At 35.0% G+C, this 23,167-nt stretch overlaps 6 protein-coding genes across 11 annotated transcripts in view; 1 reads left to right on the top strand and 5 right to left on the bottom strand.

The window, feature by feature from the left end:
- Positions 1-2,534, top strand: part of LOC116849780 — a 3,227-nt gene extending 693 nt beyond the window's left edge. The window contains exon 2 of the mRNA XM_032827284.1: positions 381-2,534. Coding sequence (XP_032683175.1) covers positions 394-2,115 — 1,722 coding nt within the window. The 5' untranslated portion in view covers positions 381-393 and the 3' untranslated portion in view covers positions 2,116-2,534. The remainder of the gene's footprint in view (positions 1-380) is intronic.
- The window catches only part of LOC116849778 (tubulin polyglutamylase TTLL5), a 14,413-nt gene extending 8,682 nt beyond the window's left edge, over positions 1-5,731 (bottom strand). For 3 of the 4 annotated variants that reach the window (XR_004379201.1, XM_032827275.1, XM_032827277.1), the window contains exons 1-4: positions 5,548-5,731; positions 2,934-3,110; positions 2,727-2,810; positions 2,528-2,651 (exon numbers count right to left, since the gene is read on the bottom strand). Coding sequence is in view for 3 of the 4 variants with exons in the window: in XM_032827275.1 (XP_032683166.1) it covers positions 2,528-2,651; positions 2,727-2,810; positions 2,934-3,100 (375 nt within the window). In the remaining variant the exon portion in view is untranslated. Of the gene's footprint in view, positions 1-2,527; positions 2,652-2,726; positions 2,811-2,933; positions 3,123-5,547 lie in introns of all 4 variants that reach the window. The other variant, XM_032827276.1, reaches the window with a different exon arrangement.
- Positions 5,732-6,365: 634 nt separating this feature from the next.
- On the bottom strand, positions 6,366-10,691 carry LOC116849838 (molybdopterin synthase catalytic subunit). Its single transcript, XM_032827412.1, has 9 exons — positions 10,622-10,691; positions 10,099-10,308; positions 9,757-9,912; positions 9,390-9,678; positions 8,000-8,234; positions 7,736-7,821; positions 6,988-7,232; positions 6,728-6,781; positions 6,366-6,541 (listed from the first exon to the last, which is right to left on the bottom strand). Exons 3-9 carry the CDS (start codon positions 9,895-9,897, stop codon positions 6,473-6,475), a joined length of 1,119 nt encoding a protein of 372 aa, XP_032683303.1. The 5' UTR covers positions 9,898-9,912; positions 10,099-10,308; positions 10,622-10,691; the 3' UTR covers positions 6,366-6,472.
- A 1,185-nt stretch (positions 10,692-11,876) lies between these two features.
- On the bottom strand, positions 11,877-19,233 carry LOC116849804 (intraflagellar transport protein 140 homolog). 2 transcript variants are annotated; one of them, XM_032827357.1, is made up of 12 exons: positions 18,390-18,846; positions 18,060-18,307; positions 17,441-17,759; positions 17,117-17,336; positions 16,342-16,923; positions 15,939-16,227; positions 15,599-15,728; positions 15,038-15,529; positions 14,658-14,944; positions 14,292-14,568; positions 13,241-14,145; positions 11,877-12,909 (listed from the first exon to the last, which is right to left on the bottom strand). In XM_032827357.1, exons 1-12 carry the CDS (start codon positions 18,651-18,653, stop codon positions 12,597-12,599), a joined length of 4,326 nt encoding a protein of 1,441 aa, XP_032683248.1. In that variant the 5' UTR covers positions 18,654-18,846; the 3' UTR covers positions 11,877-12,596. The 2 variants fall into 2 exon arrangements, with proteins under 2 accessions (XP_032683248.1, XP_032683247.1); XM_032827356.1 differs by having other exon boundaries at positions 15,038-15,728; positions 18,390-19,233.
- On the bottom strand, positions 19,085-20,122 carry LOC116849808. Its single transcript, XM_032827362.1, has 3 exons — positions 19,668-20,122; positions 19,378-19,566; positions 19,085-19,167 (listed from the first exon to the last, which is right to left on the bottom strand). The coding sequence occupies exons 1-3, from the start codon at positions 20,076-20,078 to the stop codon at positions 19,096-19,098; spliced, it is 672 nt and encodes a 223-aa protein (XP_032683253.1). The 5' UTR covers positions 20,079-20,122; the 3' UTR covers positions 19,085-19,095.
- The window catches only part of LOC116849807 (hexosaminidase D-like), a 5,974-nt gene continuing 2,201 nt past the window's right edge, over positions 19,395-23,167 (bottom strand). Inside the window, exons 6-10 of one of the 2 annotated variants that reach the window (XM_032827359.1) lie at positions 22,916-23,111; positions 22,548-22,823; positions 22,350-22,436; positions 22,003-22,169; positions 19,395-20,144 (exon numbers count right to left, since the gene is read on the bottom strand). In XM_032827359.1, the coding sequence (XP_032683250.1) occupies positions 20,119-20,144; positions 22,003-22,169; positions 22,350-22,436; positions 22,548-22,823; positions 22,916-23,111 (752 nt within the window). In that variant the 3' untranslated portion in view covers positions 19,395-20,118. Of the gene's footprint in view, positions 20,145-20,821; positions 21,600-22,002; positions 22,170-22,349; positions 22,437-22,547; positions 22,824-22,915; positions 23,112-23,167 lie in introns of those variants that run through there. The other variant, XM_032827360.1, reaches the window with a different exon arrangement.

The raw sequence follows: 23,167 nt of genomic DNA on the forward strand, positions 1-23,167 counted from the left end.
AGAGAGAGAGAGAGAGAGTGAGAACAGGAGGAAGAGAGGCAGAGATGACATGAGAGTTTCATTAACTTTGAAGCAATTTGTTAAAAGAAAGCTAAAGCCCGTGTCACACTACGGATTGGAGACGAAAAATTGTGGATTAAAGATCAGATTTCAACGAATCAACAAACTTTGGTCTTGGCTTGCTTTGTTACAATTTTCAAGTTCTAATCTTCAATCCGCAATCTTCAGTCTCTAATCTGTAGTGCGAAACGGGCTTCACAGAGCATAATATTGTGGCAACTTTAGATCGTAGCAAATGAACTATAGATATCTAACGAATAATAGATAACGGGTAATAGATATCTAACGAGAGTTTAATGAATATTTAAACATCTTTTCAGCGAACAAGGCAAAATGCCCGCTCACCGTCAGCCTAACTCCTTAGTGGTGCTTAGTTTGGGACGTGTGTGCGAGCAACTCGACGGGACGTGCCGACGCTTGCAGTCGCTTTCGCAACGATCCACCGCGACGCAAGCACTAGCCTTTGCAAAACGGCTGATCAGACCGTACTATGTGAACGCACTGCCGACTCGTTTGCGCTCCCGAGTGATCGAGGAGACTTCAAGGATGCTGTGCCTGCCGGTACCATACGAGCCTCATGTAGTTTCCGAACCCGCGATACTATTTCTACTGTCTCTCCTTCTTGATCGTGACATAAAACGACTGAAGGTCCAACTCTGCTGCTATTACGGATGCAGCTACCAAACGTCACTATTGGAGTTACTCGCTTCGGAAGGAACTGGACTAGAGTCGTTGCACTTGTTTCGCTACTCCCTGCTTCGCATGGACTGCAATTTATTGCGTACGGCATTGTCGAACATGAAAAACCTGACGACTTTGACACTTCGTAATATCGCCAATGACGCTATGCTTCGAGTTATAGGCAAGACTTGTCCAAAGCTCGTGGTCCTGGACGTGGCTTGCTCGAGAGAAGTAACGGATATAGGATTGAAGCAATTGCTTCTGCACGTGGAGTTCAGAGATAAGATGCTCTCCGTGCCGGCACGAGAGTGCACCAGCTGGTCGCGACTCAAGAGACTACTCGCTACATGGGGAATAAACAACTCAAAATCAGAGAAGAAGAAAAAACAAAATATACTGTTGGAGTATTATGAGAGCAAAAATCCGCTGTGCCATACGCTAAGAGTGCTGAACGTCGCCGATACTTGTGTCACCGAGGCCGGTGTGTCGCTCGCTCTGTTAAATATTACACAACTCGAGTCCTTAGCGGAATATAAGTACATAGGTCATATAGTGGAGACTGTAGACATAGGTCGATTGTCACTGAGTCTAACTGAAGCGATCAGTTGCGAGACGACGCCCGTACAGCTAAAACTTTTAGCACAATTGTGTCCAAAGATAAGAAAGTTATCTATTGCCGAACCTTGGCATTATCCCGAGGCATTGCGTGTCTTTCCTCACCTTACTTCGTTGAGCATGCACAACATATCGGCGACGAAAGAATGGTTAGAGAACTTGTACAATTATCTTCGAGTACATGGTCAAAATTTACGCGAACTTAGCCTTTGGATAACGGCAGAGAAGGAAACGCCTTTGCAGATGGACTTGAAGGAAATTCTGAGCAGTTGTCCCAACTTACATACTCTCGTCAACAATGGGGCGAAAGTTACCTGGACAGAAGGACATGATCCTCCTCCTCTCAGGTATTTGAGAAAAATTGAACTCGGACACACAGTGGATGCGTTAACAATTACAAAAGTTTTCTCATTGGTTCCGGAACTAACAGTGCTGCACGTTCACAGTTGTTTCGATTTAACGAACCAACACTTTGCAAAATTATTAGGGTCGCCTATCAAGTCCAATAACAATGAAAAATCAAACGACGGCACTTTGTCAAATTTGACGTGTTTCTATATTCACGAGGCGAGCAAAGTATCAGCGATCACTGTGCTAAATATGATCAACAGCTACAAACGACTGAGGCAGATCGGCAACTTGGCAAATTGGGTTTTGGATTATGAGAGTGTTGTAATAACTATTGCACGTGCAAACTTGAACGTGGATTTGTGTTCCGACCCACATTGGAACTGGAATAACTGTATCCAAATGACATAACAATCTGACTCTTCATCGTCGAAATAATCGCGTCCTAATACTCATAGATCGTGACACAATTGAGATTAGTTATATTCCCATATCGACTTGATATAATAATTGATTATAATCAATTGTAAACGAGTCCAGCTCGCAATATTCGATTTCATCGAAGTTAAAGAAGCACTGTTCTCTGTCAGATCGTCTTTTTCTTTCTACGTAAGACAGTGGAACAATGTAGACACTTGCAAGTTCCCAAGATTGTTTTTCATGTTACTGTTAACAAACGTAACGAGTTCAAACTTGGCCAAGTGGTTAGTCTCGCGCTACGTCACGTGCACGTATTATCGCGACGCTCGTCAGATCAATCAGTGGTATAATTGCTTCCGATTTTTTGTAAGAAATAATTAATATGGCCTTGAAAAAGACTCACCTCTACTAAGCCGTGCGATTGTAGCAAAAGATTGATGAGCTTGGTGTCTGTTTGAAAGATCTTGTAGGTCATATGTAGCTGCTTAGCGGGTGGCTCTTCTGGTGGCGTAGCTAAAGCGGAACATCTGTAAAGAACGAATGAATCATGTACAGTTCCTTAAATATATAGTGAAAAATGATCAAAATGATCATGAACTTACTTAAAGCGTAAAAGAGGCGCTTTGCTTAAATTTGGTCCATTTATTAACCATTCGTTGTTTTGTGCATTTCGTGTATTCGTTGTGCTGCAAATGGATATTCAAAGTACAAAGTATTACATGTTACGCGACTTCGAAGCACGGCTTTTAACGCGATGATGTCGCGCTTTGTTAAACGATTTAGTGTTAGAATCCGTTCAGATGACTCACTTTTCTAAATTATCAGATTTATGGGGTTTGTGTACAAAAGCCTCCAATGTCTCTTCACTGCTGTTGGATAATTGCGACATACCGGAAAGACTAGAGGAGGACATGAGCTCTTTCGAACGCTTTCCTTTCAGCTTCCCTGCTGCATTGGTATTCTTTCTTTGGGACATTGTGCTATATCTGAAACGGTGGCTATTTTAAATTATGAATACGATTGTCAATAAAATTCTATAAAAAAAGTCGACGAATTAACTGTCCGTTGTTTAAGAAAATAAAAACTATATTATATTTTACAAGTTATGGACGTATTTTGATTTTAGATCTAAAAATGCGTTTGAAGTAAACATTTCATGAAACAAAAAATCCTACAAAAAATTAATCAATCAAAAAGCCATTAAAAATACCGCAACGATAAATTAATTGTGTGTGTTACATTTTATATTTAAATACAAATAGTAAGAATTGAAGATTTTTAGATTTTTTATCAAGTGTGGGGAGTAGGTTGACACAGAAACTTGTAAATTTAAAACGCAACTTCTGCAGTGCATAAAAATTAATGTAAAAGTAACAAATATCGACAGAGAGAGCGTGTTAAAAAAAATCTAGTTTCGATCTCATTTCGACGTCCAATCTTAGTTACAAATCACGTAAGCCACACATGATCGTGCGTGTTATATTGTACGTTCCTCTTTTAACGATCGATTTCGTTAGCTCGAGCGCTAAGCAACTTCGTGCCCGCGCGTTTCAATTAATTACAGCGCGTACTTTTAATTCAAATTAAGGCTTCACCCTCGCGATAGAAATGCCAATCAATGTTGCAAGCGCGCATGAATTTGCATTTGTAGGTGCATACACATCTTATACGTGTATTTATACGTATCTGCATTTATACTCGCGCGCACGTCTAAAAACGGTACGTATGTTTAAAATATCAAGTTCTGATATTACATTTGAAACTGAAAATTTTTTGAGATACTCGAAATTATTTAATTTGAATATCTACGAAGTTACCGCAAATTCATAAATATTTGCAAATTGTAAAATTGAAAGATAATCGAATTATCGGCGATCTCAATAATTGATGCACGAATCAAAAGTCTTGTCGATTAATCGATCTTGTGTATAATCGATTATTGGGAAATATGTGTTTTCCGGAGCTTGTATGAGGGTGACTTTTGTCAAATTCTAATAAAATTAATCGACGATTGATTATTATAATCTGTCGAGTTGCCAATATGGAAAATAAAATTTTTTGTTATTAAATTACTGTCATTCAAGTATTTCTTATCTTATTTTACTAAATACACACAATATCACCTTTTGTTTTTATTTTTGTAAAGCAAAATATTACATAGCTAGAAATTACTGTTGGCAATTCTCTCTGCTTGTTGATCATGGATTAATTTAATTGGAATATGGTGAAAGTCATCTTAGGCTTACCAGAGATAACACATCTAATCTAATCATCTAATATCACATTCTATGAAACATTCATAAAATTTTCAGATGCTATTTCTATAGATAGCTAAGTTTGCAAAATTGTTATACACTTTATGTTTTTGCTTTTTTTAAATTATTATTATTACCCTGTATTTGCTATAATGAATAAACAATAATCAATATAAAATGTTACAATTGTGATATATATATTTTTTGTGTGGAAATTTATTACTGATGGGTTTGAATACACTTTCAACAATTTCTTTATTATATATTACTGTTTTTGTAATTTAAATGTATATTCTATGTGAAAGATAACTATCTATGGACTTTCATGCTTTCTGATTTCAAACACTAATATGTAATGTATATATTAGACAAAACATAGCAATAAAAATAACAATAAGAATTTTTTTAGAACTATCTTTCTCATTTCTAAAAAATTATTTTATATTACACTTTCATATTATTTCTTTTCTTTTTAATTTAATTAATCTATTTTTTATTGCTGTAAATCTCAGACTCGCGTGTATAAAAGTTGTGTACAAAAAGCTGAAAATAAAGAGTTGAAATAAAACAATCAAATAATAAAAACTGAATAACAAAAGCTGAATAAGAAAATACATGGAAATATTACATTTTTACATACGTGTACGAGTGCACTACAAGCATCATTTGTAAGCTGCACAAGAGTCGAATACGCAGGTTAAAGTGGAAAAGAAAATTATTACAAATATATTATCTATGCGTGTATCGCTCGCGTGTAAATCTCGAAAACTAGGGTCAGGTCAGGCGAAGTAAAGTGTAACACGGAGGAAGGGGAGCGAACGCGGCATTGGAGTATTTTTTCACGACGGACTTGATTATCGTTAGATCTTGCGATAATCATGCGACACATATTTACTTATTTACACCGCTAAAAACGTTTAGTAAGCAAGATCGTCGAGCGCCGGCCGCCGACTTGTGTCCTCAAAGGCTCATTCTAAACCCTAACAATTTATTGTATCGCTGCTCGCGAACTGCCACCGGGCGCGTTAGCAACACTATCAACCCAGAGACTAGTAGGCGCCTGTCACATTGACAGAGAACGTAACGTGTCGCGTCACGCCGCGACACACGTCGCGTGTGCTGTTAGCAGAAATACATGCAGTGTTTTGCTGCCGATCGAGAGACTTACCGCAATCCGCACCGACTTATTTCAGATTGATCTAGCAATTCGTGATCCAACAGCGCATCGCAAACAGCTAATTCGTTTTATGATATTTCACGATCGAAAGTAAACCGCAACCGACGGCACTATCCACAACCATATCGTACGAAAGCGCAACGAGCACTACCTGCCCCTATCAATCGACTGCTGAATGCCTGGGTACAGTCGCTCGTGAAAGTTGCAGATACGTCACGCGACGACTTATACGCCACCATGCGACTTTCGACGGTTGTGACTGGAGAACCTCTAGTAGAGAGAATCGCCAACTTGGTCATGTGACCAGCTGGCTGGCAGAACACGTACGAATTGGACAAACGTGCGAATTGCGACGCCAATGCTGAACAGATGATTATATATACAGGGTGTGCCAAAATTGTGGAAACTGTCAAATATTTCGAAGAAAAGCATTTTTTAAGAAAATATTTCAGACAAAAGTTGTAGGGTTCCAAATCTATTTAATGGCTGTATCAGTTTTGACTTTAAACTAATACGATTATTAAATAGATTTGAAATCCTACAACTTTTGTCTGAAATATTTTCCTTAAAAAATGATTTTCTTCGAGATATTCGACCATTTCCACAATTTTGGCACACCCTGTATATATGTGTTCTACATTGGCGTCGCAATGTCAAATCTGCCAGCCAGCCAGCCAGTGATTATATGACCAAGTTGGCGATTCTTTCTAATAGAGGTTCTCTAGTTGTGACAAGCTCAATACGCAAGTGCAGCTACGAAATCGCGGTGTACACGCACCAGTTCAAAAGAAAATGAATGCATTACAATGTCACAGAAATATATATTTTTATTACTTACTACTTTTACAACTATAGAAATTATAAGTGAATTACATGAATCGATTATCCGACGTGTTTGTGCATTGTTACAGTATCGCTAATTTATTTTTCGTCGTTTTTCCTCTAGCTTGTGTAACTTAGAGTCAAATTCTGCCGTAGAATATATCTGAAATATGACATTTTTTGGTGTCAAACTAATGTAACAACGAATTACCTTCATACTTTAAGATTTGCACTAGTAAATCTAATGAAATTTACGTTAATACAATCGACAATTACTGAAAACAGTCGTTGAAAATCAAAATCTTAACAATTATCACATTGTATATAGTGTATTAAATGTAACACTTACTTTTTTCTGAGTAGATTTGATATTGCCTTTTAAAATATCGATATCTTTCGTTACCTACACAAATTTAGAAAATTTTATGTATATAAAAATTAAAAAAATACAATGTATGAACAATAAAAAATAATTTAGTTTCTTTTATGATATGTGATAAATAGGGCATGTTTTTTTCATAGTCTCATATCTATCATGTAGAATGTATATAAAATATTATCTTTTTTCGTTATAATAGTAAATAAATGTGCAAAATAAGTATGGTATACCCAAAATTCTTTGTATTCTGGTGATATTCCTTCTAAATATAATATTTTATCTTCAATAATTTTCAATCTTTCGTAAATATCTTTGGGCACGGGTTTATTAATCCCTAATATACGCTCTGTCACAGAAATTCTGTCATCCAATATAGGGAAGGAGTTTGCAGTCTTGGGACTTGTACTATTTGTTGCTTTGTGTAAAAGTGAGTGATTGACTGTTTGAGGTCCCCATGTGTTAAATACTCGGTGAACTGAAAGTAATTGCAAACATGTATTATAAAATCTTTAAGCTCTCTTGCATAAAATAAGCACAATTATTCCTAAATTTTCGAGACTCGACAATTTGAACATTAATTACACAAATTCTAACTACAAATTTCAATTATACAATTTCTCTACCGTATTAATTATACAATTATCAGTTGAGGAAGGAAAGTCTCAATAATTTAATATAATCTAGATTGAAAAAGAAATTAAGTGACTTTCTTATCTATCCCCTCCCCAGCGTTATCTACAATAACAATCTTGAGTTATGACGTCTGAAGCAGAAAGTTCTACGCATATAATTCTTGCCACATACATTTGCTTAAAACTTTTATCTTTCTTTGAAAGCTGTTGTAAATTGATGTATTTATTACAAAATAAAATAGTACGTGAGAAAAGTGAGTTAACATGAAATGAGTAAAATATATAAAATAAAGTTATGAAAGAACCTATATCCGTGAAAATACAAAAATTATATAATATATATTACCTTTCATATGACTTTTAGAATCATTGCGCTGTACGAGAACGGCATCTACTCTTGCACAAGAGTTTTCATTATCTTCATTCTGTTCACTGTGAATATTATTTGTAGTTAGAATACGCAGTTAATTTATTGTAACAATTACATATAGGAAGTCATATGACTTATATACCATATAGATTATGAAATTATATAAAACTAATTATACATTTCAACATAATATGATTACATATGTAATTATATTTATCTCAGTGATAATGATAAACCAACCTGTGACAGCAAAACTCTCGCTGATTCATAATATTTATTTGCCGACGTTTTCTTTCAATGAATGATTCTATCCTACGATTTAATTCTTTGGTGCTCACTTGGATTTGTACGTGATTAGGATCAATAACAACGTTATCTTGTATTTCTTCATTTATATTTGCAGTTGCTTGAATATTATTTGTCTTGCGAGTTGTAGACTTAATAACGTTTTCCACCTCTGGTGTATTATTACTTACTATAAAAAAAAATATATGCTACAGCTAGTTTCATATAATTTATTCAAATCTATTGAACCAATTGTTCATAACAGACTTTTGAAACATATAGAGGCAAACTTTAATATCTTTAAAAACCTGTGATTAACAGTTTACTCAACATAAATTCAGGACACATCCTTGTTCTATATTTAGAGTTTTGTATTACATATTATAGACAAGCACATATGGCATGTCTGCTATAATAGATGTCAAGATACAAAATCTCTAGCTACTAAAGAAGAAACAATAAATATAACAACCTAGTATAATTAAAATAAAACAATCGAGGATAGAAGTCCTAGCATTCAAAATTAATGGAAAAAATCTCAAACAAAAGAAGGAAATGTAAAACTTAGACATCTTATATTTAGTAGTAAACAACAGTGATAACAAATTCCAAATTAAGAAAATACAATCATTGCATGCATTACAAAAAACATTGCATGCAAAACAAAAAACCAGGGTTGGGTAGTAACTAGTTAAAAAGTTAAACGTTAAGTTAAATAGCTTTAACTTAGTTACATTTTTATACTTAACTTTTAACTTAATTTAGTTTCATTTTATCGGTAATTATTAACTTTTAATTCAATTATCTTGCAGTTAACCATGCAATAAAGGTGTCGCGAGACGTCGAAAGGCTATTCAGTGCAGGAAGGCTCATTTTCGATAATCTTCGAATATGTTTGCTCGAGTGATGTGCTACAAGAGCATACGCGCGACTATTATATTTGAATAAAATTTTATGCACAACTATTTGCAAAATGTGGCTGTGTAGCGATCTCGATTCCGAAAAATGTCCGATAAAAATTTCGAAAAAACATTATTACTTAAATTTAATAAGTATCTGTAAATAAAACATGTTTCCAAATAAAGTGTATATTTGTTTTTTCCGTTATTTGTAAAACTGAAACCCCGAAGTCATGAAATAAAACAAATTTAATTTTTAACTTTTTAATTACTTTTTTTTATTAACTTTTAATTCAATTAATTTCATTATGGGTTAACTTTATCTTAACTAAGTTAAATTTTCAAAGCCATTAACTTTAACTTAACTTAGTTAAAGAAAAAAGTTAACTTACCCAACCCTGTTCAAAACCAATTGTAAAAAGATTATTTAGTATCTTTCCATTTACATTCTTTATTTTGCTTCCATTGTGGTTCTCCAGTTTCATATATTTCTTTCTTCCAAATAGGCACTACTGCTTTTAATGTATTAATAGCATATTCAACTGCTTTTAACGATTCTTCCCTGTGAGGGGAGGAAATGGCTATTACAACACTTGCTTCGGATATTGGCACTTCACCGATGCGATGATATATAGCAATGCCTTCTACATTCCATTGTAAACGAATTTTAGCGCAGATATGATTCATCTCTTTTAGAGCCATATCTTCAAAGGTTTCATATTCTAACTTAATCACCTATAAAAAGAGTATTTATAAATATTTGAGGAAAACATAAATGTTTAAATTTTTATATTCTCAGCAATACCACTTTACTTTTTTATTTTCAAAATTATCTCGGGTAATCCCAATAAAATTAGACACTGCTCCACAATTAGGAAATACTACCAGATTAATAATATCAGCAACATTCAATTTTTCTTGTTGCAACTTGATAAAATTCTTTGATGCCTCCATATCATAAAGATTACCCTGAAAAAATATACAATAAGGTAAATAATACATATTATATACACTAAAAAAATATACATTATTAATTATATTTGTCACATGATATCATATTTTCATGACTTAATTATTTAGAATTAAGCAAAATGAAGAAAAATATTATATAGATAAAGAATTAATTGCACATAATTAATTTGTTATTGGACAAACCTCCACTAAGTGGTGGGATTACTGCAATTCTGTCGTTCTCTGATAGCTCAAGAATATCTGCAGTTATATATTCTTCGTTTACAGCTAATATTATTTGATTGCGAATACTTTCTAATTTGAAATCAGAGATGATTTTTTGGAAAAGATCAATAGTGGACAATCTTCTTGGAATATGAATTTTGCATTCTTTACTTCCACTTAATTCACGTGCTTTTGCAAAAAATAAAACTGTCACTTGTATGTGTGGTATGATCTCATCCATTACAAGGTTTTAACAGGAATGTATCTGTCTCGACAAAAATAACATGCAGAATGGACCACATATATAATGTTACAATTTTTCAAAACAAAAGATAGTGTTAAACAAAACGAAAATGTCAACGAGTTTAAACATTTATTTTAAAAGTTCATCGTATTCTATATCCATACGAAAATTAATCTAGAATTCCAATATCATAAATTATAAGATATCCCCAAATTATAAATATCCTCTCTTTCGTTTCACATTAACGAGAAAATTCACCTTTTATTAAATACACACATTATATGTTTCTAACTTATATTTTATCAACTTAAATGCAAATGACATTTTACTTACATAACAAATAAGGTTTGTTCGAGTTGCTTGTACTATTCATACTTTTACACTTAATGCCCGTTGCACACTAATGCACTTCATACAATACAAATTTTCCAAAATACGTTCTGAAGACGCTTTTAGGACGGAGGGATGTCATCAGAATATTTTTAGGACGTTCTTTGAAGATATAAGCTGTCTGAAAATAGCTAATATCTAATAAGTTTATTCGCATTAATTGAACTTTTTACACTTTCACACTTAGTGCACATTAATTCTTTAGAGGTCTAAAAATGACGTCATAAGTTCCGTTCGTGTTACGAGTGTAATTGCAATTTTGATACACTTTTTACACTTGATCCCAAGCAAGAGTGAAAAGTGTATCAAAATTGCATTTACATTCGTAACACAAACGGAAAACATGACGCCATTTTTAAAACCTCTAATGACTCCTGCACACAGGACGCGGTAATGCTTGCCGCGCAGCGGAAGTTCACGCGACAGCCAATCAATATGCTGCTTTCCGTAATAACCTTCTAACTCTTACGGAAAAACAACATATTGATTGGCTGTCGCGCGGACTTCCGTCGCGCGGCAAGCATTACCGCATCCTGTGTGCGGAAGCCATAAAGAATTAATGTGCACTAAGTGTGAAAGTGTAAAAAATTAAATTAATGTGAATAAACTTATTGGATATTAGCTATTTTCAGACAATTCACATTTTCAAAGGACGTCCTAAGAATATTCTGATGGCGTCCCTCCGTCCTGATAACGTCTTCAGAATGTATTTTTGAAAATTTGTGTTGTTTGGAGTGTACTAGTGTGCAACGGGCATTAGGTGTAAAAGTGTGAAAAGTACAAGCAACTCGACAAACCTATAGAGTCAGAAATGAAAGAAAATCATAAGATTTAAAGTTTCACTTAAGCTGGTGGCACATAGAAAAACACGCGCGCTACTCTATTCTTCTCGCCAAAATCTACCACAGATAAAATTATCTTACCGGTATAATTACATATATATAGATATATCGACGACAAAAACACAGAATGAGATGGAGATCATCATTTAAGATATTCGCAAAGATAAATGAAACAGATGTGTTGTGCATAAGAATAGAACAACTCTTTTATTATACATTATTCATTACAAATACTTAATATTTATTAATATTTAAGATTATATGAAAACATCATTGTCTTTCTTTTTATGATGCTATATACTATTTAGCAGTAATGTAAATATATAACAAATTTCTCATCCTTGCACACATCCACCATATAAGTATATAATAAAATAATATAATAAAATTACCGTAACATTTAATTTTTAGATAGATTAAATATTCTAAATGAAAGATTTATTTTTTATTACATGATATAACAGTTATAACATACATTCTTACATTTTTATAAACTCATATTTATAAGACATTTTGTTTTTGGAATATAACAAATTTTAAGTTATGTAGTGTAAGATAATGTAATATCCAACACAGGATATTTTATAAAATCTTTTATAAAAAAAAAAATAAACGTCTGCTAAATTTAGAAATATTTTTGTCTTCTTTTCATTTATAATATACCAACTTTTTCCATATAATACTAAAACATTGCAGAAATATTGCAAAAATATTTCATCTTTATATTGCAAATGAATTATACATTTTTATTGTAATATTGTTGTAGAATTGCAATAATGTTGTTGCATCAAAACATTGCAACGCAACATCATTATAAAGTTGTAATATTGCACTATATATCTGTAATATAACATTGCTATACACACAATAACAGATAAACGGACGGAATTTCTTGATCATTAAGATAACGAATACATATTCAATCTGTTGTTACACTAGATTTACCAGGCTAATTTTATCTACAAATTCTTCCAATCTGTGGTGGTGATCTTAATGGAATTTTATTCTCCTAAAAGTTCCTCAATCCCATCGTCTTTATCGGAACTGTCTTGCCGTTGCACTTTCATTTTGTAGCCCAAAGCTTCGAGGAGATTTACATTAAAGTAGTAACTTAAATTGATACCTGGTACCAAACGTTTCAACTCTTCGATGGTAGCCCAAGCTTTATCAGTATCCCCTATATTTGCGTAATGCTGCGTAATCGTTGCGAACAGGTCGCCACGACGCACCGATTGCTCCAAATTCGGCCCTTGAGAATCCAGCAAGTGGCGAACGTGCTGCATCGCCGTTTCTGTCTCGCCTTTGTCGAACAATCTGCCAAATGAAAAATATATCTCCTTTCGGATGTGCATATGCAAGAATAATATTTCATGACTCTTATTCTCAACTTTCTTCCATCGATAAAAGTTACTCTAAAAGAGAGTAGCTAATCAGAAAACTTATGCCATTTTTAAAGATACTTTTATCGACAAAAGAGAGTAAAAAATAAATTATATCTCAAAATTTATATTTTCAAATAAATAAATTATATCTTAAAATTGATCCTTCTTCTTTTTCCTCGCCATTAATGCAAAAATAAAATATCGCGGAACCTTTAGTTACTCAATTTTTATTATCGACTCTTAAAATCATATTTTGCAATTACCGTTTAATGTCTAGATAGCGTTTGATTGCTGACATTCTGTTATTGACCAGCTCCATCGCTTGCTTGTGAACATCCGGGTCTCGTGGCATCACTACCTTAGTTAAACACCTGCTTGCCTGATTCAGCGCATCCAACGCCTTCTCGTAATTCTGAAACTCGTCGATCTCCACTTGCGCGCACGCAACGTAAAAATTCGCCAGTAGATCCATCGCTTTTCCCTTCGAGTAGAAATTAATGATGTTCTTCAGCACTTCCGGTTGATTTTGCCAGTCCAACGACTGTAGATAATTGCCTGCCATGATGTAGATTTCGCGGTTCCTCGAAACCTGCGCGAAGAAGCAGATCTTCTCGGTATCACCGGACTTGAGCAACGCCTTCATGGCGCGCAGCTTGTTGCCGGCCTGCGTAAATTTCTTCGTCGCGAGATGGTAGTTGCCCTGATCGAAGGCGATTTCCGCGATTCTCTCAAGCGTGGAGATCCTCAAGCGTTCATGTTCCACGTCGTCATTGCTCCCTTTCTCAACCGTCAGTTTCTCCGCGAGCTCTTCGCTCAGCGCTATATTATGCTGCTGAATCAGCTCTAAAGCCGCCATATAGTTCCTGCCGGTAGCGAGCAGATCTACTGCTTTGTCGATCTGCTCGTTCTGCATGAAGTAATCGGCGCATTTTCGTATTAATGCCGGATCAGAGTCCGCGTTCACATCCATGATAATCAGTTGCAACGCTCCGTATTGTCGCGTTCTGAACGCGACGTCTAGAGCTTTGTGCAGAAGGCCAGCTTTGTGATATAACAACACCGCCCGGTCCGACTGGTCGTTGTCCTCGTAGAATTTCGCGACGTCTATTTGCGAATGCCGCGACGCCAGTATAGCCAATGGCCACAGCTCTTCCAGCATGTCGTGTTCCTGCAAATACAAGAATGCATTTGAAGGAAATGCATTCTCTCTCGCACTTTCTTCGACCAAATTAAAATCGAACAAATGACCTCAAAGTTCTCAACTGTTTTAGGAATGAAATATCTTCCTTTACCAACAGCGACTGAATTTCTCACCTTGCACAATCGAATCGCGTTAGTATAAGCTTTAGCAACTGTGTAGAAATGGATTGCTTGCGAGACATTGTTCTTCGACTCGTAATGTGCAGCGAGATGATATGCGGACGCAGCATGGCTCGTTCTGGTTACCAGCTCGGACACTTCGTCCTCCCGACCGAAGTAACACAGCAACCTTGTCATTGACAGGGTATCTTTCGCCTGCTCGTAAAGACGTAAGGCCGCCTCCATGTCGCCTGTCGACTCGGTGTACTGAGCGTGCCAATTTTTAATCTCACTGCGTGACATTAGATATTAATGTGAGATTAATATTTTTTTTAGACATTAGTAAGATTAATATAGTTATATATTAATTTTTTAACTTACGGCTCTTCTGAGTTATTGAGATACGCGAGGAGTTCTCGAGGTCTTGTCAGGAGCATTCGTGGCACTTCGAATCGATGGCAATCGGCTTTCGTATACATGTCGATGGCTTCCGCCACTTTACCCTGCTGCTCTAGCGCGTGAGCGTAATTATAGTAACTAGTTTTCTCACGGATCTTGTTCTCGTTGCTGGCTAAATTAATCGCTTCCTTGTATTTGTTTCGCGCCTCAAACAGTTGTCCCAATAAATCCAGACGCTTCGCTTCTCGAAACAGACGTTCCGCATCGGTCTACATCACACGTATGTACTTTGAATAAACTTGCAGCAGTATTATCGGATACGATGATCAAGAAACACATATTCAATCATATACTTAACGTACATGAAGACCAAGCTCGACCGCTAGAATTCCCACTTGTGCCTCCAAACTCAGACTGTCGTCCTGCATCGCTTCGCGAAGAGCCCGCGCGGCACTGGCCTGCTTCATGTGACCCAGGCAAAGCAGAGCCATGTTCAGTTGCTTCGTTTTCACGCACATTCTGGCCAAGCTCTTCCAGACAGTTTCATTTTGTATAGATTTAATGGCCTTGAAGGCTTCATCCATGTTTGCCACACTAATATGGTAACTAAAATCCATCACCGCCTTTTTCGTGACGGAATCGCAGTCACCCAGTTCTTCGAAATCCCTCATCAACAATCGCGTTATCTTACTTGTTTTGTCCAAACTTTTTTCAGAATTCAGAATAACGATATGCGGCGACTGTACACCCAACAAGCGGCAATTCTCATCAGCAATTGGCTTCACGTCTTGCACAACAATACCATGATCTGACGTTGCGAATAACGATACCAACACCACAGACGCTTGTGCAATCTGAAAAGGAAAATTATTATTATTAATCATACATATATGACGATCAAACAATAATTTAATGAACGTTACCTGATTGCCGCCTTTGTCGAAGTTCTTAGAGTCACGGTTTTCCAATCTTTGAGCTCGACACACCAACAACCTAGAGTCCTCTACGTCCCAGCAGTGCGCAGTGACTAATCTTCCCCTGCATTGTGCAGTTCTGAAAAAGAGGATATTAGACTTCAATATTCTGCATATTACAATATCACATGCGCGATATAGGAATACACAGTTGATTTTAGGTAAAAGAATGAGTTCGTTATGCACTCGATTTAATGTATAAAAAAATTGATTTTAATTAAATTTTTTAAATAACATTTAATTAAGTGCTTTTGATATGCAGTATTGTCATTGTGGTTTTCTTACTTACAACATAGTGTCGTCATCAATGATATCGTCCGACTCTCCGAAGTCAAATTCATGAATCTGATCACTTTCAATATCCCAGACATATAAAATTGAACTTGGCATGAGGTTCGCCATAGCGACAGTGATGGAAACGCAGTGGCAATCTGCGTTACATCTGGCCTCGATAATCTCGGCAAAATCACTGATCGCCTCGTACGTTGCCATAGCTCGAGTATGTAGCTTAGCCTCGCGCTTGCCTAAATCCCAAATCTTCAAGATACCGTTTAACGACGCCACGGTCAAATATTGCCCTACGAACAATGGCAATAGCGAGTTTAATACTTAACGAATAATATAAATATTTCGATATTAGATTATTAAGTTATTAACTCTGAAAAACCGCAGGTTTCAGAGATGACAATCACCTGTTAACTCCATCGTAATTGGTTCACCCTCTTCCGGCAGAGTGGGAAGTGTTTGAATGATAGAGCCTTCCACGGATCGCAGCTGAATGATCATCGGAGTCAACACGATCAACGTGTGCTCGTAGATCAACATCTTTTCCGTGTCGCAGCTGAAGGTCGCTAATGAAGTCGTACTCAAATTGGCACCTCGGTTGATACGGTTCACGATTATTTGCCTGCCGGACGAGACGGCGACGTATTCCCTCGTTACTGCGACGACCTGCACTTGAATCTCCGTCTTCAGCATGTAAGTCTGTTCGTCCAGCTCGAGCAGAATCTGTGTGGGAGTCAGTTGACTAGCGCAAACACCGTCGTTATACACAGCACACATTGGCTGCTGATGTAGAATGAAAACATTGGTGATGCAATTCACAGCCAAAAGAGAATTCCGCGATAAGCTGGTGCCCCACATTAATTGCTTTACTGTGCCGTGGATCGAACAGGACTCCGGAATACTCGGCCAGGCGTTTTCATCGCACTCGGACACGTTTTTCCGCTTCCATAAATAAATCGTTCCCAAGTTGGTGCCGGCAGCCAAAGTGTCTAAAGATGCAAAATGTTATTTAGCTTGTCTCGACATTTGCTTCAACGATGGTGTTAACTACGATATTAACTAAACGTGTAACTACGATATTGCACAACTAATTGTATTTCGCGAGTCCTGCTTTGGAAGTTTTGGAACATATATCACAGTAACTTCCTTTATTACTGACAATTATCTCAAAGTAGATGTTACCATTGGCCTTGCAGAACGCCAAACTGGTGCACATTTCTTGAGGAGTGGCGATATTTCCACTGGATAAGTGGTCTGGAGGTGACAGAACGTACGTGTCACCTGTGTGAAGATCCCAGCAACGTACAGCGAGTTCACCTGTAAGTACAGCCAAGGTGTTGCCACTGATCCAGCATAGAGTGGCGTTGGTGCGCGTTGTATCGCTTCTGCCGCTCAGTTTTACCTAAAACAAGATTTCACACATAAATAATATAAGGTTGCACACCGATCACACACCGATTGATTCTATGGACTTAGACAAGCAACTCATGGTATTTTTATCAATACCTTCGTCAACTCAATAAGTTCCCCGCTAATTGCATCTGCTTGAAAGTGCCCGATATTTAATCCCTCTGTCATGACAATAATCGAATCTCTAGTTTGATGATGCAACAGGCAATATAGTCCCGCACCATCAGTACTGAATACTTCCTTGCATTGCCCTTGAACATCTACAAAGTATATGGTACCATTTGCAGTGCTGATGTAGAACGCATGATTGTCACGTTGTGTCGGAACTGCCATTGGTGCGGCGGTTCTTGGCCGCCAGGAACTAAATAGATCCAAAGCTCGTTCATCGCCAGCTACTGCTGCTTTTGCTAAACCACTGTAAATAATCAATTGACCAGAATCAGATATCCTAATTAAATAACTAAGAAAAATTAAATTGTTAAATGTTTATAATTTTAACTGCTAAGTATCAAACTAAATATCCTCTACAACACTAATTTAAAACATTCTTTCCCATCTTTTGGATATACTTATTTCTTAGATATATATATTTTTAGATCAATAAACTTATAGAAGCTTTAGTTCAAATGATATTTGAAATAGAACACAATCAAAATAAATAAAAAATTGAATGTTAATCTTAAGTTATTTATTTAAATAAATCATAGATATTGACCTAATGTCAATCATTGGCTTTGGAGGAGCTGTCTTAAATGTAATTTGTGTAAAAGACTCCTTTAATTCATGATGAAATGTCATAAGGAGCTGTCCTCTGGAGTCTATTTTCCAGCCAACTATAGATCCACCAGCATCTGCAGACACCAAGCGACCACCAAATTGACTCCATTGAAGAATTGTAATAGGATCTCGATGGGGAGATACAATAATATTGAATTCTTGGCTTCCAGTATCTCCTGGCCATATCTGGAAATAATTTCACAAATTCTTGTTATTTTACATTTTACAAAGACAATTTTAATTTTTAACTTCACAAAGAAACACTCACTCGCAACTCTCCGCTCTCCCATCCTGCCGCCAACCATGTCCTTTCTGGATGCCATCCAAGAGCAGTGACTTGTGCCACAGCATGTCCTGTCGATTCGACATCCTGCACAGGTTCACCTTGATCGTCATAAATAGTTACAAAACCACCTTTATCTTGGGAATATGCAGCGACAGCTAATAAGGGATAATTATTGTGCCAAGCGACAAATGTGCTTATCGAAGCAGTTTCAGGGTTCTGTACGCGTATGTCAAAGTACAGACTCATTGTTCACTTGTCATATTACACTACACAATTTGTATTACATATTTAATTAATATACAACTTAATTAACAAGTATCCTTCTCATATACTGGACAAGTATCCTTCTCATAGCCATAAACGGCTTGAGTTTACAATATATTCCATCATGTTGATACAGTTGCCATGGCGACCAATATATATGTCATCTAATGCAGTTCGAACTCCAAACTCTTAGCCTGTTTTACCATAAGAGTCCGAATGTTACCTCACGATTTCACCCGCTGTTTCTGTTGTATTTCAAATAACTTGATGTTCGCTTCTTGTTTTTCTCGCAGAATCAATTACTTTGATGTTAAATGTATTTTCCTTACTATAGATAGTAAAAATTTTAACGCAATTATACAATCATTTATTAGTCAATAGTAATAAGTAGAATTATAATAAAATATTAGGATGTCATTCGCAGTCACATGTATTCGGATTTAGATCGAAGATTATTTCTCAAATGGCACAGTTCAGCTTCAAGTGCGGCTATTTTCTAAGAAAATATCATATATTAGTTATGAATGTGTGCTAATTATTTCTATGTCTAAAAATGCGGCAATAAATTTATACATAAAAAACAGAAAGAGATCGTTGGATTCCTAAATCCTTATACATTTCATTTAAAAAAGAACTTATAACATTAAAAATTGTGTAGTTGTAACAGAAAATGCACAACAGAAATTATTTTATAAATGAAGAATACCGTAATGTACTCTTCTCGTTGGCTTTCAATGGCAGCGTCAGCATTTGTTAAGAGTGTCTTGTATCTTTTCTCTAAAGATGATACCAAGTTGTGTAACTCATTCTGTTTTTCTGAGCATAGAGACAAAAATATATCGCTTGCTCGTTCTTGGAATTGCAGTTGCAAAACTTTGATTTCTAGATTCTTATTCTGTAACGTCGTATATATAAATTATGAATTATAAAACTGCCAATAATGTATAAAAAAAGAAAAAATGATATAATGTTTTCCAGTAAAATATCTTCCAATACTTTGACGATACGCTGTAATTTTTTTTCGTAAACGTTCTCTATGGTGCTGTTTAATTTTCTCAGCTTCGCAATAGTTTTCTTAAGCGATTTAATTTTCCATGTAAAGTTTTGACTTTGTTGCTGGCTCGTTAGCTCTTTAACATGATTTCGCAATGGAAACACTTCGTTGTCCACTGTATTTTCTCGATACTTATCTAATTCTTGTTTTAATTGCTCATTTTGAATCCGAAAATTCTCGAGCGCGACAGTTAACATATCGATACGATGTTTGTAAAGTTTTAGATGATTCCGTTCTATAATAGTTTCATTATTACAATATACTTGTGGAGTCGTACAAGTTGTCGATTCAGAATCATGACATCTCATTCTGTTTTGTGGATAGTTTTTTTGGCTTGATTTCCTATTTAGCATGAAGCAATTATGATAGTTTCTGTCATGACCAGACAATCCACTACTCAAAGATGAACTTATGTAAACCTAATAAAAGTGAAAATTGAAGAATAATGTAAAAAAGCATATGACTAAAATATCTATTATAGATCATTTTAAATAATAATTGATGATTTCCTTTCATATACTATGCCACATATAAGCACATATACACATAGTTTATATATATATATATATATATATATATATATATATATATATATATCATATACTTTTGAAATATTTTTGAGATGAACAATTTTGTGGTTTAAAAAAAAAGTTAGAAGAATAACGAAATACCGCATGACGGGACGATGGTAACGGTATTAATAAGTCATTGGGAGGTTGAGTCTTGAATATTCCTTCGAGTGTGCCTGCTTTTAGCTGGCGCGAAAGCTCTAATAAATATTCATTTCTCAAATTACGCTGCGAAATAGTAGCATTCAGTTTATCGAACCAAATCTTGCACAAATTTGCTTCTTCCAAAGATTTTAAATTCGATATGTATGGTCTAACGTTCAACAAAGTTCGCTTATAGTATTCGTCCAATTTTAAAGCCTCTTGCTCGTCGCGTTCTTTAATTTTTGACATGGTAATGTGAACTGACAGCTCATAGGTTACATGATATTGTACAAACATACGAGAGATGATACGCTCTCTTACACGTTGACATCCCGTGATATCGAAAGCATTAAATAAGAATGCAAGCAGAAGACATATAAACATACGATATATGATCTGATTTATTCATAATTATTATAATTATCCTCATAACTATATTATTCTACCCTACATGTTTACTTCAAATTAGTTTTTCATATAATAATGCATTAAAGAGAAATATTGTTATATTTGTACACGCGCACGCGCGCGCGCACCGCGTGTACACATGCACACATATACAGATTGATATAATACCATTCATCACTAGAAAGCAAATTAAGAACCGTCACATGTAAGGAATATATGTAGAATACATCACATTGAATATTTGGTTAAGTGCAATATAGCCAAAAGTTTAATTCTATGACAAAATATGAAACATATTTATGAATGTCTAATATGTTATCAATGATATTCATTAATATATAGATGTACGAGTTACATATCAAGCACTTACATAAAAATAGGCTGTAACAATACAACTTAATTTACAAGTTTTAACTTTGCAATATAATCTTTTCATATTTTAAATCTACTATATGTATATATAATCACAATCTTAGTTGTCTAATAAAAAAGATTTTATTGAAATTTTATGTTTGTACTTAATAGGAAAATCTACTGAGATCAAATCTTGATTATTTTTTGATCGTCATTAATAACCCTTGTAACTGAGAACCATAGTTATCCTTTCATAGCCAAGTATCACAGAACACCTCTCGTATCGGTAAAACTTTCTTTCTTTCTGTATCCAGTATTAAAATAATAAAGCATTCTTCTTAGGAAACTATATATCTTTTTTTTGCATTTTCCAGTGACTTCTTTAAAAATAGGTTAACGCTAAAAGGTTAATAGACCGTTTTAATTACTGTTATAACATTGTATGTGTGTGTGTGTATATATGTATGTATGATGTATGCATGTATGTATGTATGTATGTATGTATGTATGTATGTATGTATGTATGTATGTATATGTGTATATATATATATATATATATATATATATATATATATATATAACACCACTTACTACATATACAAAAATAATTTTTCTCTACATCCAAGAAATGTAGTCAATCGTCTAATTGTTACTAAACAATTATTACAATCTTTTTTGGTGGAATTGTTGGTGATTGTATCATTTCAAATTACTAATATCGACGATTTGATACGTTTTGATTTTTATATGTTCGCCGATACTAGATTGTTCCTCGATTTCTTAAACGAAAAGCACTACATACGACTATTTTGCTTCAGCTGATTCTCAGTAGTTTGTTTCAACTTCGTTAATTTTCTCTTCATTGGCTGTATATTGGTACCAATCCATTCCTCGATCATCGATGAAAAGAAAATTGCTTCCATTTGAACTCGCAGATAACCCTCCAAGGAAGACAATTCCAATAATAACCTACATGCATACCACAAGACATTTATAAGTTATTCCATAATTGATGGAAAACAATTATATTAATGATGATATTTCTCATGAAATTTAAAATCAATTCAATTCAAATTTTAAATCAAATCAATCACACAATTTCAAACACGAAATATATGTTGAACATTTATCTTATTGTAAAATACTTACTCTGTAAAAGCAGGTATCAAATTTTCCAATTGCATAGGATTTGTATAATTATTCGCCACTTGCCATGGATTCATCCATGTCATAATTCTACCAAAGACAATTATTTTATATAATAATAGTTTTCTTTATAGTAAAACAATTAAAGAAAGAAACTCATAAAGGCTTCTATTAAATATGTTGAGCTACTTTTACACTTACTGATCATTGGAGACGATATTATGAAACTTTGTCTTGAAATTGAGAAACCATTCCATACCCACAGCTACCTGCCATCCCGGAAAAAGCAGATTACTAGGTATCGGCACTGGTCTAGGCTGTGGTGTTATATGCAACGGATAATCGATATATCCCAAACTTTTGGCGACCTGTGTATGCGTCTGCTCTGTATAACCGTGTAGCCAAATTTTCAGACACAAAGCTAATGATGGTATCGCCGTAGGTAGTAGTTCACACATTGTAGCATAGTGATCATACCTAAAATTTCAATTAATCAATGAGGCATATTTTGGAACATTTCTAAAATTTCTGAATAATTTATTTAAATCTGATTATTGTATGTATGTTACCTTGACCAACCAGTGAATGCTGTACCCCGAAACTCGTGCACTTTACTTACATGGGCTCCCAGTTCCTCTAGCCATTTTTCATGATTGCTTATATGATGTCGAATTATAGGTATATGTTGTGCAGAACCAGTAGCGCCTTTGAATGCAGTGGCTGCCCAGACATTGGGGAAGACTGCACTATACTTATCCCATAGACCTGATATATATATATATATATATATATATATATATATATATATATATATATATATA

The sequence above is a fragment of the Odontomachus brunneus genome, unplaced genomic scaffold, assembly GCF_010583005.1.
Source record: "Odontomachus brunneus isolate Ranch 3 - 2012 unplaced genomic scaffold, Obru_v1 Obru_scaffold_126, whole genome shotgun sequence".
NCBI classification, from domain to species: Eukaryota; Metazoa; Arthropoda; class Insecta; order Hymenoptera; family Formicidae; genus Odontomachus; species Odontomachus brunneus.

Bases quoted from the DNA above. Each gene is read 5' to 3' on its own strand.
- LOC116849838 (XM_032827412.1), bottom strand. From the start codon at position 9,897: ATGGAGGCATCAAAGAATTTTATCAAGTTGCAACAAGAAAAATTGAAT. The intron at 7,233-7,735 runs GTAATATATATT...AATTACTTTCAG, and splicing joins TTCTAAAAGTCATATGAAAG to TTCACCGAGTATTTAACACA. The intron at 6,542-6,727 runs GTAAGTGTTACA...GTCATATTTCAG, and splicing joins TCAAATCTACTCAGAAAAAA to ATATATTCTACGGCAGAATT.
- LOC116849804 (XM_032827356.1), bottom strand. From the start codon at position 18,653: ATGAGTCTGTACTTTGACATACGCGTACAGAACCCTGAAACTGCTTCG. The intron at 14,569-14,657 runs GTAAGTTAAAAA...AATGTCACGCAG, and splicing joins CTCAATAACTCAGAAGAGCC to TGAGATTAAAAATTGGCACG. The intron at 14,146-14,291 runs GTGAGAAATTCA...TTGTATTTGCAG, and splicing joins ACGCGATTCGATTGTGCAAG to GAACACGACATGCTGGAAGA.
- LOC116849808 (XM_032827362.1), bottom strand. From the start codon at position 20,078: ATGCTAAATAGGAAATCAAGCCAAAAAAACTATCCACAAAACAGAATG. The intron at 19,567-19,667 runs GTATTGGAAGAT...ACGACGTTACAG, and splicing joins AATTACAGCGTATCGTCAAA to AATAAGAATCTAGAAATCAA. The intron at 19,168-19,377 runs GTATTCTTCATT...ATATTTTCTTAG, and splicing joins AACGAGAAGAGTACATTACG to AAAATAGCCGCACTTGAAGC.